The 16,574-nt window shown below is 50.7% G+C and overlaps 1 protein-coding gene across 1 annotated transcript; it reads left to right on the forward strand.

Moving 5' to 3' along the window:
• Positions 1-134: 134 nt before the first annotated feature.
• LOC104696672 (tubulin--tyrosine ligase) lies at positions 135-16,142 on the forward strand. Its single transcript, XM_039568922.1, is given in 8 exon segments — positions 135-323; positions 325-409; positions 4,119-4,197; positions 5,886-6,118; positions 9,221-9,356; positions 9,449-9,718; positions 10,617-10,760; positions 13,052-16,142. Coding segments are annotated over 8 exon segments (1,137 nt in total). The 5' UTR covers positions 135-251; the 3' UTR covers positions 13,170-16,142.
• The last annotated feature ends 432 nt before the right edge of the window (positions 16,143-16,574 follow it).

The raw sequence follows: 16,574 nt of genomic DNA on the forward strand, positions 1-16,574 counted from the left end.
CGTAACGGGGCGGGGAGGAGGAGCAGCAGGAATCGGATCAGGATCAGGACCGGGATCAGGAGGGGCGGTTCTGGTTCCGGGTCAGTCCCCGCCTGGGCAGGCTGTCGGGCGGTGAGCGGGGGCGGCGGCCCCGGCCATGCGGAGCCGGGCCGGGCGGCGGCGGCCGCGCAGGGCCCTTGCCTGGGCTGCGGCGGGGCCCCATGAGCCGCCGGGGGTAGGGCGGGGAGCCCCTTCCCCCCTGCCCCGCCACCATGTACACCTTCGTGGTGCGGGACGAGGGCAGCAGCGTGTACACCGAGGTGAGCCGGCTGCTGCTGGCCAGCGGGGCAGTGGCGGCGCCTCCGCAGGGACAACCCCCGCTTCAACCTGATGCTGGGCGAGAGGAACCGGCTCCCCTTCGGCAGGCTCGGTAAGGGTCCTCCCCGCGCCCGCCCCCGCCGGCAGCAGGGCCCGGCTTCTCCCTGGTCCTCTTCGGTCTGTGGCTGCCACTGTGCCCTGCCGTCCCCGGTGTCCCCCGCCGCGGGTCGCCGCAGCCTTCCGCCACCGCTGTGGGCACGGGCGGGGCGCGCCCCGGCAAAGCCCCCGCGGTTCGGGAGGCGGTGCCCGCCAGCCCCGCTCGCCGCCCTGCCGCTGTCCCCGCGGCTCCCTGTCCCCGGGACTCCCCGACCCGCGGCTCCTTGGCACTGCGGCTCGGCGGCCACCCCGGCCTCCGGCGCCCGAACAAAGCTCAGGCACTGCGGGATCTCTGTGCAGCCGCCTCCTGACGCCCGGCAGGGCTCTCTGCGGGCCCTGCTGACGGCAGCCAGGCCTCGAAGGATCCCCTTCCCCAGCTCCCGGAGAGTGATTTCACCGGTGCTCCCCAAAACACCCCCGCCCAGCTTGAGGCCTGAGCTGTGGTGCAGCAGTGGGAGGGGCGGGGATGGGAAAGGGGCACCCGGAGACCCCCCTGTGACAAGTTTCAGACCTCAGGATCCCGGCTCCTCGTCCGGGTGGAGCCCCTGCTTCCCGGAGTGCCTTCCTTGCCCTGCGGCAGTGCCCTTGGGGCTGTTTGCACCACTGCAGGGGGCTTCCGACAAACAGCGTGCGCTTGTGGGGTCGCGGTGGTTCCAGTGTCATTCCCTGCCGGGTGCTGGGCAGGGACACTGCGGTGCTGAGCTTATGTGTTATGGGGGTGTTTCTGCTGTTTGACACAGGAGGCAGAACAGGACTGAGCCGGGCACGCTCAAACCTTCACTCCAGAGCTGAGGTTGGTGGGGATGTGCTTCTGCAGGGCTTGGTGAGGGTGATGGCACTAGTCCCTGCCTGGAGCAAGGTGTGGGTAATTCCAGAGGCCCTGTGTATGTAGGGCCCCATACACCCCCTGCCCTACCACCTTTTCCCCTGCTGCCTGGCCCCCACTGTCGCCCTGCCAACACGCAGGGTTCTGGGAGCTGCCCTGTGCAGGTTTGTCCCACGGCACAGCCTGTCCCATGGCACAGCCACCCTGGCCCTCTGCCCCGCTGGATGGTGCAGAGCCCAGGAGCAGGGAGGGAGAGTGCCCACAAGCAGGGGGAGCCGAGCCAGGCACTGGCAGTGTTGCAGGGTGTGGCGGGGAGCAGGGATGCACTGTCATCTCGGTCCTGGTTTCTTTCTTTCTGGGGTGATTTTGCAGCACTGCTTCTGGCTGGAGAAACATCAGAACAGGCCGAGCCCCCTCACTCCAGCAGCTCTGGTGCAGGATGGCTTTGCAGCCCCTTTCTTGCAGCAGAGACTCATCTCTGGCTGCTCTTTCAGATTTGCAAGTCACCAGCTCCAGCACCTCTCCCTTGTCTCCTCCACATTTGTGAGTGGAAAGTCCCCATCACATGGCAATGCCATCTGGTCACCTCCCAGCACTGGGGTGTCTGCAGCAGGCAGGGAAGCGCCAGGAGAGGCTCAGGCAGTGAGGATGCTCACATGGGCTGGCAGCAGGCACAGCAGGCAGACCTGTGCTTTAACATGCCGAGCATGCAGGACCTGTGAGCATCAGGCCTCACTGCAGAACGAGTGCAGTTCTTTGATGAACATGCACAGCACATCCAGCCATGGTGGTCTTGTGGCCATCTCTAACTAACCCCTTCCATCCTCCAAAAGTGTCCTGGGGTGATAGAAGGGCTTCACTGAGCCTTTCAGCATGTGTTGCCATGGGATGCCCAAAAACTCAAACCATTTCTCAGAGCCAAGACACATCTATATCCTGTGGAGAAGGGGCCATGCTTTGGCTCTGGCTTCTTTAAACCATCCTCCGATTGCAGGAGCTGGTTGCCTGAAATCAGTAGATTCAGACCAAAAATAACATGGTTATTTTGGTACATTTTCCAAAAAGCTGTATCTTCTCTGGTTCGTCTTCCTGAGCAACTGTTGCATCAAAGCCGGCTTGGTTTTCCTAAGGGCTCTACTCAGTGGAAGCAGACATTAATTCGGGGAACTGTAGGGATTTGCATTACTTAGGGCCTAAGCTGGATCACGGAGAGAAGTGGGGACTCTCAGCATGCACCACTGTCTCTGCCTAGCTGCAGGGACCTCTGTAGCTCTCACTGATAACCTAATTCCTGGGGGATTGCACCCTTAAGATGTGTCTGGGTCCAGAAGAAAAGCAGTTTGTGCTGAGGGGATGGAAGGGAGGAAGAGGCTGCAGAGGCCTCATGTAGCAGGGGGTGCTGGACTCTATGCTGTGCTGGCCAGGAGAAGATTGCCACTTTGGTCAGTGCCTTGGCAGCTTTTTAATCCCACTAAATGCATGGCACAGACCTTACAACATGCCCCAGAAGTTTCCCTTCCTGCCTCGTGCTCCCTGTTTGCTGGCCACCCGACTCTACATTGCAGCCCACTGCTCCGTGGTGATGCTCAGGAAACCAGTGAGGATGTGTCTCCCCAGGATAAACTGGAAACAGAAGAAAATATGAGGGGTTTTATTATTTTCTTTTCAGAAAAAAAAAACCAAAGAACCTGGCCATGCTGGCTGCACATTGAAGTGCCTGAAGTTACAGATCTTTTCTGCAGGATGGTTTTCAGCTATCTTGTATTTAAAGATCTGTGAATAAAAGTGACCCAGGTCAGGGAAGTGACTTTCAGGCTGAAAATAGATATTCACTCTCTGTGATCTTGCAGCTGCCTGGTATTTAAGGTGATGTTTGCTCCAGGCCTTTTATCCCAGGCAAGCACCAAGGAGGATAAGTAAAACTCTGAATCCTTTTTCAGGATTCTGGTCCCTCCCAGAGAGCTTCAGCTGAGCACAAGTGTTTATGTAGTGTGAAAAGGTGAAGGCAGGAAGACTGTGGTGTGAAGTCCAGTGTTGGTAAGGAGGTACCCATCTGTTTAGCACTCTTTGTGGCACTGCTGAGGCCACAGTGGGATACTGGGGCCAGTTTGGGACTTCCCAGTGCAAGAAAGGCTTAAACACCCTGGAGTGACTATAGCAGGGGCCATCAGGATAGTCAAGGGGACACAGGTTGGCAGCCAAGCACTGGGACAAGGACTTAGCGAAGCAGTAGGATCTCCATCTTTAGAGATACTCAGACTTTGACTGAACAAGAGGTTGGACCAGAGATTCCCAGAGGTTCCTTCCCACCCCAGGTGTCCAGTGGGTCTTGTTGCAAACTTCTAGAAAGAAGCAAGACTCCAAGTCTTTCAAGGTTTCCCAGTGTTTTGTGATACCAGGTCCAAGACGGAATCTTGCTGTACGTGACAAAGAAAAAGAGGCCCTTTGCTAAGCTGTGATCTTTGTGTCATGGTGTGTTTCCCTGCATCCTCCACTTGTATTTAAGAGTTACTGAAATCTTGGTTCTTAAAAACTTACACCAGCAGATGGAGAACGCTTCTGGGTGGTGCTGCCAGTTCCCAGTGTGAATTAGGAAAGAATTATTTTCCTTTGCAATATGGATGTGTCAGATTAAAAACAAATGGGTAACTACCTGGCTTTTTGTAACTGAATGAAAGAAACCACAGGAGCCAGTACCAGTTTACAGCCTGTTTCTGTAATGCAGGGCAAGGAACAAGCCTCCATTTTTTTTCCCCTACTGCACAGGTCCTTTGTACCAAGCAGCTGTTTTCCCTTTATTCACTGAGGAGTTTGTCTGACCTCTGTTTCCCCTTCTTAGGCCATGAACCTGGACTTGTGCAGCTGGTGAATTACTACAGGGGAGCAGACAAGCTGTGCCGCAAAGCATCTCTGGTGAAGTAAGAAATTCACTGAAATGTTAGATGGGCATGGCAGAAGCTTCTCTTCTAACCCTTGTCAAGTGCTGAACCTGTTTGGAGGGTATTTCACAGAGCAGCTGCCCTGGGAGTGTCCTAGCATGTGCTGCCTTCAGACTCCCGGGCTGGTCTCTAGAGCTGTTTGTGTGCACAAAGGCCTCTCTGTGACTTCAGGGGAAATGCCATTTCCACTGAGTTGTATCTACTTGAAACCACAGAGTGTATTGAATCAGATTGGAGCAAAGTCTAGAGGAAAAAGAAACCCAAACATAGCTGCTCTTTTTCATTGTAGACATTTAATTAAAACCTTCTCCTTTTATTCTCTATTTCATAGAGAGAAGAGACACTAATGTGCCTTTAGCTAATCAGATTTGTTGGTCAAACAAATGCTTGGAGACATCTCCAGGAAGAGCTCTGGGAGTTATTTCTGCATGACCTGCCATGCCAGGATCTCCTGAGGAAATGTGGATGAACTTTCATTGTAAATAACCCTCGTCCCTGTGCAAACTCTGCTCCCACTAGAATATCTTCATGTCAGAGCTCTTGGTCTCCTTCAGCAATTTGATTGCCCATTAGAGTCTGTGCTGCCTCTCACTGATGCAGTCCTGCAGACAGCATGTGCTGATCCAAGGCCTCTCCTCCCCCTGCAAAGAGCCTCTTCCCAATTGCTTTCCTGGCGGTGGTGATGGTGTTTGTCAGAAAGTGGAGGAGTATTTTTAAACAAGCACTTACAGAGCTCCTCAGCTGGATTTCTCTTTAGCCTGTTACCTAGAGTGCTAAAAGCACTTGCACACCTGTTTTTATACCCTGCAGCTTGGCTGAGCTTTCTAACTGAAGGGTCAACCGCACATCAAACTACTTAGGAACCCAGAGGACAACAAATGACATTCCCCAGAGCTCCCAGAGTGCCACTGACTCACTGCCACCTCAGCAGAGAGGCACAAATGCACAGAAAGAGTCGGCACCTCATGAACTCTACTTCTGGCCTTAAGCAAAGCACGGGCATTTGGAGAGGCAGGCAGCTCCCTTGGCTCTGAAAGAAAACAGGCCTGCGCTCTGCTAACAGGAATTTGCTGGCATCTCCACACATTACTGGTAGGAGAGATGTGCCAGAGGGATCCCAGACACCTTGGGATGTGAAACATGTAGCTGTTTGTGGGTTCCCAGTGGTCTTCATACACAACTGGGACATTCCCAGTGGGAATGGGATCAAGGGCTAAGCACCAGCACAGAGCATTACTGCTCTGGCTTTCCTTTTGCCAGTCATGATCACAGCATCCTTCCTGCCCCAAGCCGTGTCAGCAAACACCCCTCCTCAATTCCCTTGTGCAGAGATGATGCAGGGAATGCACCACAAGCTCTAGTTGCATGAAAACATCTCAGCTGTTAGTTTCATGATATCCATGCTATCAATAAAATGTTCAATGAAAGCATGCAGGTTCTGGTTCAAGGAGTAGTGCTTCGCTGTGGGCTGGGGTTGCCGTGATATCTTTAGGGAAACCCTAATTTCAGGGGTCTAAGGAAAATAGGATAGTTTAGCACAGACTATCTGTAAGCTGCCATTCATCATTGAGCAAAAGAGCCCAGTTAATGATGCTCTTTCCTTACTAAACAATCCCCGTGCAGGTGGGGACACTCTGGAGATTAACAGCCTCTCTCTCTTTACCCAGGCTAATCAAGACAAGCCCTGAGCTATCGGAGTCCTGCACGTGGTTCCCTGAGTCATATGTGATTTACCCAACAAACTTGAAGACCCCCGTGGCTCCAGCACAGAATGGAATTCACCATCTCATAAACAACTCAAGGACGGATGAGCGGGAAGTGTTCCTGGCAGCTTACAACAGGCGGCGGGAAGGCAAAGAAGGCAACGTGTGGATCGCCAAGTCTTCAGCTGGTGCCAAAGGTTCATTCTCCAGCATCAGGAGCTATTTCTCTTTATTCCTCATTCTTTACATGATCCATAGAGTCCCAGGGTTTGGCTGAGCCAAGCTGGTCTGTCTGTAAAGGGCTTCACCCGCCAACTGCATGCCAGTCAAGCCAGCACGGGGTTCCCGACAAGCAGTGTGGTGTGCACGTGCTATCTAGAACATGCATGGCAGTGAAAGGGCCTGAGCTCCTCTACACATGCACCTCAAAATGTGGGAAAGTGCTGCAGGAAGAAGGCAGCAGGGACCAGTAAGTGAGGGGAATGTGGAGAGCAGGTTAGAGGGAGTAGAACAGGATATAAGGAGGCGGTCAACAGGCAGGACAGCAACCTTCAAGGGCAAGGAGCCCAACTCCCCATGCTGCAGCTAAGCTTGCCTTCTCCTGGGTGGAAATCCTGCTTGTCTTTCAACCAGACTCAGATGCCTGGTGCCAGTGGCCTGCCCATGGTCACACCGAGAGACTGGCTGAGCAGCCACGAGCTCAGTGCATCAAAATTGCAGTCAAACCTCAGGGGAGTGTACCAGAGCAAAGACCAGCGATGCAGTGTCTGTCTGTCCATTTAATCTGAATAGGACAATAGATACCCAAGTGGTAATATGTTCTTCCTTGTTCCAGGATCATTCCATCACTCACTTTACAGAAGTAATGAGCTATGAGATAGCTGGACACAGCTGTAGAGGCAGTGCTTTGATAACTGTGTGCTCTCTGTCAGTTACGGTGTTACCATGGGCACATTATGAGAATGGTGGTATTTAAAAACTTACCTTGCCATGTGTGCAGCAGAGCCCAGCCTGAGGAAGGACCTGGTCTTTTCAAAGGGAACAAGTCCACATGTATTACTCATATTTTCAGAGTCACTTTGGATACAGTCTTGCAAAAAGAGAATGTGAAAGCCAGAACTGGTTGCAGGGAGGCTGTGCGATAAAACTGTCCTTCACACTGGCTTCTCTCTCTGTTCTGCTCTCTTGGCTGAGTCACCAAGAAGTATTGGAAGAGTATTTTCATCAGGAACAAAGGACAGATGAGTCCTTTTGTTATGCCAGTTTGGGAATGTGTTTCTGTGTGGTAAACTGGCAAAAAACCCATCTGGGCATTTGAAAAGGCAGTTGCTGTGGTCTGCTCCAGGCTGAGGAGGTTCAGACTCTTCAGATACTTTATGCAAGTGTGATCTCATCTTTTCTGCACTAAAGCAGAGTGGCCTTTTGTATTCATCAGTGTGCTGCTGCAAATTGAAGTGGAAAGCAGAGTCTCATGGTAATATCTTCTAGAGGGAAGTTTTACATGTCTGGGGATTACTTCTGATGAAGAAAGCTTGTTGGTGCTAATTACCAAGAAATATACAGCTCAGGCACAGCCCCTGTCTTGGGACAGGTCTAAGAGAGGCTTGGTTATCCATCAGTAACAGGAAATTTAAAGGTTTTGGATGCCCTGACTCAAACGTTTTAAGAGTTGGCAACTGTGGCTGGAGGTTTTGGTGTTTTCTTTGAGAGCAGGGACAGCTGCCCCACATAAGCTGCTTTGCTGCCTCACTGGGTTGCTGCCTGGGTGCCCAGTTAGACTGACCCTCCCCTTGGTTTGCCATCTGTCCAGTGTGGAATTGGTGCCTGCTGATCTCCCCACTGCAGAGGCTTTACTGCCTTAGGGATGTTGTTTCCCTCCTTCCCCCAGGACACAGCCTGAAGCTGTGCCAGTGCAAGGTTCTGCCTTGCTCCGCTCTGATCAGGAGACTAAAAAATCTTGCCCCCTGCATACAGCATGGGTGAGAAAAAGACCTTGAGGACAGACTTCCTGTCAGTGGAGGCTACTGGGATGAATGGGAGGTCAGTAGGGCTGGAAAGCTGAGCAGAGAATGGAGCAGTGGGAGTTCCTGCAGGGCCGTGCTGGCAGCGACCTTCAGAAGTCATAGCTAGGAGCATTTTTCATGGGATGGTCCTGTCAAACTCTGCCTGTGCTCCAAACCTCTATTATCCCTTCAGTTCCCACTCAAAGAGTGGGGTTTTTTTGCACAGTCTTTTCTCAAAAACATTCAGCACAAAATTAAGACTTAAGTCATCAAGTTTGGTCCAAAAAGTTAACGAGTGCCTCAACAAGGCGCATAGTGCCAGAGGAGTGTTTGATAACTCTACCTGAGCTGGCTTATCCCTCATGGCACCATGCCATTCCTTTATGAAATCCCAGAAGGAAAATGGTCTCTCTTCAGTGCTCTGCAACAGAATTTTCCTATTGGGACTCTTGCAAGAAATGAACAGTGACAGCTTCAGCCAAAATGTGGGAGTATTTAAAAGGCGCAGTTCATTTTTTTAATGAAGAGCTTCCACAGCAGGATCACTGACTACATGGATGAACAATTTAAAATAGTACTTTTCCTTATTCAGCAATGATTTTAATAATAACATAAATGAACTCAGTGAGCAGGGCAACACTGCACAAGTGTGCATGTGTGACTACCTCTGGCAGCCAGAGAAGCCAGACAGGGAAAGAAAGTCTTGAGTCTAGGTTAAAAAAACCCACAAACTTTCCTCCCCAGATAAAAAAGAAAGGCAAAAATCTTTACAGAAAATGTGCCAACCCCCCTGTTCTCTATAAACTGCTGAAAACCACGGAAAAACAAAACCAAATTCATCAAGTGCCACATAAAAACACCACCACACTTTCCTACTCCTGCCAAGCTAGATAGGAAGAAATAAAAGACATAAAAGAAAACAAAATGCCCTCAAACCAAGCAGCTGCCTCACTGCTTGCCCAGGTCTCTGTCTGCTGTGCATCTCCTCACACCTCAGCAGCCACCCCCCTACAGATGTGCCCTGGGCAGGCCGTGCCATATCAGATCCCCTTGATTCCCATTTGCATTAGGCCTGGTTTCTGGGGAGCCAAAGAGCCATGGCATGGTAAGAAAGAGATGCCTCCACAGATTCGTTCCCACAGAGTGAATGTGACATTGCTTAGGCCAACCCTGGGGCCATAGGCTCTTGCATGTTGCTTTTTGGGCTGATGAGCCACAGTCCACTTGGGGCCTGAAAAACTCCAACAAAGGTGGAAGGATCCTCTACATAATTTTGTCTTCAACCTTCTGTGCCAGGGGAAGGGATCCTGATTTCTTCGGAGGCTGCAGAGCTCCTGGACTTCATCGATGAGCAGGGACAAGTGCATGTGATTCAGAAATACCTGGAGAATCCTCTACTTTTAGAGCCAGGGCATCGCAAGTTTGACATCAGGTAACCCTTTCTGCCTTTGCAATACCAGGTTTCTTTTTATTGCTGTTTCTTTTTGAGCCACTGAGACTAGAGTTTGTTCTCCTGTCCCCCAGGAGCTGGGTTCTCGTGGATCATCAATATAATATCTACCTCTACAGAGAGGGTGTCCTGCGGACCTCTTCCGAACCGTATAACAGTGCTAATTTCCAGGACAAAACCTGCCACTTGACCAATCACTGCATTCAGAAGGAATATTCCAAAAACTACGGGCGGTATGAGGAAGGGAATGAAATGTTCTTCGAGGAGTTCAACCAGTATCTGATGGATGCCCTGAACACAACTCTTGAGAATAGCATCTTACTGCAAATCAAACACATAATAAGGTAGCCAGCTGCCTGCTGCCAAGGAGAACATAACCCTTCAGGGACAGGGATTGTGTGTGGACACAGCTGGGGAAGCAGGCAGACCAAGAAGGGAAGGGTTTCAATTGCATAAATTTAAGATAAGGCCATAAATACGCCCATGTCACTGCTCAATGAAAAGGCACCTCCGTGAGTGCAGTTGCTCCAATGGTATGTGTCCACGTCTCTGTGTTTTGCCAGCTGTGGCTGGAGAAGGATGGAATGAAAAGGGAAGAGAGCAGGTCAAAAGACAGGGCTGGGAGAGGCTGAGATTAAAAAAAGGGGCTACAGGGGAAGTAAAGCTGGACTCAAGTCTGGACTCTGGATGCTTCTTCGCCCACCATCAGCAAGCAGCAGCACGTGGCTTTTGCCTAGGTCATCTTACTCAGTCCACACGGAGCCAGTTCCCTCCTGGGCATAGAAAGTGCCTGGAGAGAGGTCTTGGTGCTGCAGAGATTCCAGGTCTTGACAAAGCAGTCCTTCCTGAAGGAACTTGCTTTGCAAGTACCCCATTGCTGTTGATTGCACTAAAAAGACATGGCGTAACCTTTGAGGGACCTGGAGGCAAATGAACATGCAGTGGCAATTCCCTGGGGACCTGCTGCAGCCCTCTGTGGCATTGCATATCGTGTTTTTCAGCTTGCCTGACCCAGTAGTGAGGGAGGCTGCTGCTCTCCAGCTCTTTGTGAGTAAACTCAGGGGTGTCCCCACGTGGATTTACGTGGTCATGGGATCTCACTTGCACAGACCTGGTTACCATGGCATGTGTTGGACATAACTTGTAATTTGGGGCAGTTCCAGGGCAGCCCCTGTCACTTAACTGTGCAATGCATGTGTCCACAGCAGCCTTAACCCTGAGTTTCTGCTTTTCCCTTCACAGAAGCTGCCTTATGTGTATAGAGCCTGCAATCAGCACGAAGCATCTTCACTACCAGAGCTTCCAGCTCTTTGGCTTCGACTTCATGGTGGATGAGGAGCTGAAGGTCTGGCTAATAGAAGTCAACGGGGCCCCAGCATGTGCCCAGTGAGTAAATCAGCTTCTGGAATACCCTTGTGATGCTACCATTCACATGTGTCACCCAAAATGTGGCTATGTCCCAGCTCCAAGTGAAAAAGGTGAAAGAAAGTGAATGGCAAGGGAGTTTTTCAGGCTAACACTGGACACTGCTCCAAGTGCCAGTTTGGGTTCTTTGCTCCTGTCTCAGTGTTTGGTATCCCCCAGCTTCTTTCCCACATGAGATGGGGCACTAACCTGGGTTTTTAACAAATGGGTTTGAATACAACTTGGGTCATTTTTATTACTCTTGGGTTGAAGTTATGTTTGCAGATTCAATGCTTTGGGAGTCAGATTGTTTCTCAGTCTCTCCTGTGGAGCCACTGGTGGCTGCTCTTTGTATGAACACGTGTTAAATGAGTAGGTAGCATTAAGGGCAGCAGCTGGAAGTGAGTGACTAAATTTGCAGGCAGTAGGACCCCAGTGCCCACTGTGGATGCTGCAGATGTTACCAAATCTCTGAAAACTGGAATAAAGACTCCTTAACACCAATTTAGTGTTAAGAAGGGCATCATTTATTCAGGTCACACGAGGGATAACTCCTGACCTTATGTGCTCACGTGATTTTACAAGTGGGTTGCTTATATACAGTTACTACATACGTATTACAATTTGCCCATTACCAAAAAACCCTCCCCAGGTTCCCAGATTCAGTCCTTGTTTTGGCTGTGCCTGCATTCCTGAGCCAGATGTCTTCTTATCTTCCAGCCGTCCTTGGTGGAAAAGCAGATTTTGCATGCTTTGTTTCTCTGCTAAGAGTTCAGAGGCACAGTAAAAATTGAATTAACCCTTTTGGTATCGCAGAGGTTGGATTATAGCTTCTTCCAGCAGCCACAGGGAAGCTGGAACAGCCAAACAGCCCTGGCCATGAACATCTCTGTGTAGGCACAGTGGGAGGTGCTGTATTACATGATTGAGATGACTGCAGGAGACCAGACATTTTTGCTAAGTGAGCATCTGTATCATATTAAAAAAAACCCCAGCAAAACAGAACAGGCCATACACCACTGCATTAGAATTTGATCAGATTAGATTTGATTAAATTAGATTAAATCATCACTAGCAGGAGACAAAAAATGCAGGTCAAACCTACCAGGCAGCCTGTTCAGCAGCCTTTTCAGGGCTACAGCTTGGGGAGCTTTCTGTGTCCAGGATGCCCTGTTCACAGTGTGCATCAGGGTGCAATACTGCCTTGCACCTCCCTGTGTTGCTGTATGGGTAGAATTTGGCTGTTCCTGGATTTGGATTGCAGCAGTGCCCTGTTTGTTTTGTGCCTCTTGGAAGAGCAAGGGCTTTGTTGGGCACTTGGAAGATTGAAAGCAGCTGAGGTAGATTTTGGCTATTTGTGACTTCTCCTGTTCAGGGTTACTCTAATTTATAGCACTCGTATCACGCAGCTTCCATTTAAAGAGGGAAAAAAAATGGCTGCTGAAAGCAATAACATTCCCAGGAGCTGAAAAAACACCTTACTGTCACATAGCCCCAGTGCCATGGAGTAAAAGACATTGTTAATCCTGGGAAAAACACCTGTGGTACTAAATATGTCCCAGATGCCAGCGCATTCAGGGAGGTTACACGTGTATTTCCTCCAGCAGAAAATGAAGCTGTTGTTAACTCATCTCAAACACCTTGTCTCTCTTCTCCCTAATCCTGCTGTGCACGAGCTGTGCCATGGTGAAACACATCCCACATGTCTGAGGGTCCTGTGAAGCCCCTGTGCCTGGTCACAAGCTGATGTGTACAGCTGCACCCCAGCACATTTCATCAAACCAGGAATGCATCAGAGCAGCCATTCCCTTGTGAACAGGGGCACATTCCCTTGTGAACAGGGTCTGGTGCACATTCCCTTGTGAACAGGGTCTGGTGCAGTAAATCCTAACTCCCTGAGTTGGAAGACTGGTACAGGGAGCCCTGAGATGTTTTCTGCCCCTGTGCATCTTGTGGAGACTCAAGTCTGGGGCCTGAGGGTGTGGAGCCTCTGCTCAGAAGCCTGACCTGACTGTAAACATAGATAATGGGTTTTGTGGTCCTTTGTGAATATTGGGAATTATCACCATGGAAAAAGAAGATAGTTTTTGGTGTAAACAGGCAGGAGGTGGAATAGATACTGCTCTCCTCCTGTTTGCCACCCTGAAACTCCTTGTAATGGGAATAGGATCTTGTAGATCCTGCTGGGAAAATGCATTCCTACATAAAAATTGGCCGGGGGTCTGCTGGTTTGTCCTGCCTGGGTATCTGATTCTCTCTCTCTCATCTCTTAGGAAGCTGTATGCAGAGCTCTGCCAAGGAATTGTGGATGTAGCCATCTCCAGCGTTTTCCCCCTCAACGACACTGGGCAGAAGATGAGCCAGTCATCATCGATCTTCATCAAGCTGTGATGACAACACAACTGCCACTGCTGTGAACAGGGACAGACTGCACCCCCCGGGTCAGCACAGTTTGGTGGCTTATCTCAGTAACATGCCAAAAAGTGATAGAGACAGGCTTCATATTTTCTGGGAGACCACAGGGAAAAACAACAAAACAGGCATCCTCACAGAGCTGCGATGAGCCAGAGCTGCTCAGATAACTCTGCCTGCATTCACCAAAATCCACTTTAGAAACAGCTCCTGTGACTTTGATACCTGAAACAAATCTCTCTGGGAGAACAACAAAACAACCTTAATATGAAACCCCAGCAGGGATACTGTAATGCTGGATTAGCTCCTCCTTTTCTATAGAGATAACATTGGGTTTTTTAAGGGAATCGAGTGAAGAGAACGATGGAGTTGTCCTCCTCCCGCTGTGTTTATTCTTTCCTCACCTACTGCATCATTAGTGCCTTAGCTTGGCTCCAAATAGGTGACTCCTTTCTGTTGTTCCTGCTCTGTTACATAGAAAGGAGCAAGCTCTCTGGCATCGCAGGGTGCCTAAAACCGGGAACACCAAGAAGTCAGTTTCCTTAGGTTATTTTCCAAGTTGGTGGGCTGAACACCCAGGCAGTGGCTGGCAAAAGGGTGCTGAACTGCAGGTGGTGAATTAACCCAAGCAAGGAAGGTGATTTTCTTTATTTATAGCTATCCCTTTTCGTATTGAGATTTGAATCAATGTCTGTCCCAGTCTGAGGCAGTTGGATTCTGCTTAAAAGAGGTAGAGACACCCCCTCGGAGCTCACCGGCAGGCTGTAGGATTTCCAGCATCACTTTGTGCTGAGTGTTTCAAGTAGCAGAAACCTGATCCCAGTTTCTTCTGAGGCACTGCAGTGAATTTAGGCTCTTCTCTCAGCTTTCACCTTCATATTTTACTTGAGGCTTGAACCTGAAACCTTTCTACCCAAATCCCATTTGATCCAGCCAATTTTACTCTCCTCCGTCTGACAAATACTGCAATCTTCTGCACTGAACACAGTCCACAACTTGATCTTAGCTAGGGGGAAGGTGGGTGAGGTTTTGTAGACCAGGAGAGAGATTCCTGTTTGCCACACATCTGGGAAATCAGGTGCTTTGGGGGGAAGGAGAGGTTAAATTCCTTGAGGTCTCTGAATTTCAGAGCTAACGTCTGCTGCAAGTATAACCTAAATCCCTGTCATGTTTCCTACCTTGTGAAGTGTATCTGAATTTCCAGTGTGAGCCCAGCACATCCCTCTGGCAGGGAGAGATGGTCATGGAAAGAAACTGGTTCCTGTTCCCTGTAACTAACAAACAAGAAGACATTGTGGAGATTACAAGCTGCCTGTATGTAATGGGAAGTGAATTAAGCAATGGAATTTCTGCCTTCCTCAGAAGAACCTAGCACTTTGGCGTACTCACCTCTGCTTGTGATGGAGGTTTCAGAGTTCTTCATGCAGCAAACAATCCTAACAGGAAGGTCTGGGTGATAAGCAGGGAGAAGGGTGTGGGGGGAAGGACTGGTTGTGTTTTCTAACCTTATGATAGCACAGAGGTGTCAGAATTTCACTGCAGTCCAGGTAAAGTGTGGTGGTAACACACCAAGGTAAAATGTGGGCTGTTTAGAGTTGTTACTCAGCTTGCAAAGTTCATCACATCTCTCCACTGACATTTTCATGTTAGCTTAGGTGAGCTTAAAAACCGCACCTTTTTTGCCCAGCAGTGGGAAGATCTCAGAGCAATTGCTCTCATCCAGGATGTGTCTGAGATCACAGCTGGGCTCTCATAAGCTCCGAGGCAGACGAGAACAGAAGATTTTCCCCATCACAGTGAATTGAGAAACGCTCGTTTTCTGGGGTGCTAGACCCATCCTTCTCCTCAAAAGGGAAATTTAGATAATGCTTGGTGGTAGAGCCACAACCACAGACGATGCAGCTATTCATACCCTGCCTTTCCAGCTGGGCTTGGGGGAGGTAGTGTTTCAGGGACACTTTAATCCTCTGCTGAATTTTTCAGGAATAAGCAACATCCTCTGGAGGAAAATGTGTAATTTCCACCTTCTCTCAAAGTGCCCCTCAAAGTAAAGCACAGAAGGTAAATGATAAAGGACAGAGAGCACGGTGCCTAAAGTTTTGCCCAAAATATTAGCTATGAGGTGGAGTAGAGGATGTGTGTGTGGCTGAGGCCTGGGCATTGCAGCCATGGGTGCACCTTGCAAGTGATGCTCACAAGCCCCTGTGAGACTTTTGGTTGTTTCTTTTTTTAGGAATATACAACAATAAATGTTTTCTAGTTTATTTCAGCTAAAAGGTCAATAGAAAAGGTCTTACTCTCTTTCCTGAGCTTTCACCCAGGGTACTGCTGGGTTTCTAGAAGACACCTACCATATTGCAGAATGTCTCTAGTCTTAGTTGTATCCCTTCATGTCATCCATGAAGAATTTCTGGCCCAGGTGTTCTGGCTGCGTTGTCCAGCAGGGTCTGGTCCCACTGGACTCTGGGTTTCAGGTAACTCCCACGTGGCTTGTTCCATACAAGTTAGTCATGTTGTGCTTCTGCTGAAATCTGGTGGCTGCCCACAGTCCATGGAGAATGCCGGAGAAGTCTTAAGAAAGGCTCAAACCCTGGTTTCATCCAGGTGACTGTGACCAGTGCCCTTCAGGACTGCTTGCATGTCCCTGCTCCCAGCATTTCTTGTTCTACACGGGCAGCTCTCTCCCAGGAGAGCAACTCTGTGCCGTTCATAACCATGCTCCATGACAGCGTCTGCTGTGGCAGCCCTTGGGAAACCCTGGTGTTGGGAGGATGTGGGGTGCACGGGGCACTGGCCGGCTGGCTGCCCGTCGGGCTCGGGGTCGTGTGCCCAGCTGCTCTCACGTCAGCATGTGCATGTGGGGCTGCCGAATGCCTGAGCTCCCGGCTCTCCGGTGAGCTCACATCTATCCACATCTCTCCTAAACCATCATTAAAACATGCAAACCCCCCAGCCTGTGGTGTTTCCTTGGCGCAGCGGGTCCCTGGGGTGCCAAGTCCCCAGGGAACGCTTCTCGTGGGTGCCTGTGGTGCGTTCCCCCTCTCTCACCGTGCGGGACCCCGGGAATGGCCTCGCCCCCTGGGCTGTCCTGGCACTGGTGGGAGCTGTGGAATAGCGGGGTTGTTCGGGATTCCAGGCGTGCGGAAGTGGCAGAGAGTGATGGGGCTGGGCGGGTGTTCAGGCTCCTGTTCTTGGGGCGCACGTGGCTGGGCGGGGGGAGGGAGGAACACGGGTGACACGGATGCAGAGGGCCACCCGGTGCTGGGAGTGCCCGTCGGGAGGAGCGCAGCTCCGGGGGACAGGGCAGCGGGGTGGCGGCGGGGCGCGGTTCGGGGCTGGAGGCGCGGTTCGGGGCGGCGGGGCGCGGTTCGGGGCTGGGGGCGC

The sequence above is a fragment of the Corvus cornix genome, chromosome 3 (genome assembly GCF_000738735.6).
Source record: "Corvus cornix cornix isolate S_Up_H32 chromosome 3, ASM73873v5, whole genome shotgun sequence".
NCBI classification, from domain to species: domain Eukaryota; kingdom Metazoa; phylum Chordata; class Aves; order Passeriformes; family Corvidae; genus Corvus; species Corvus cornix.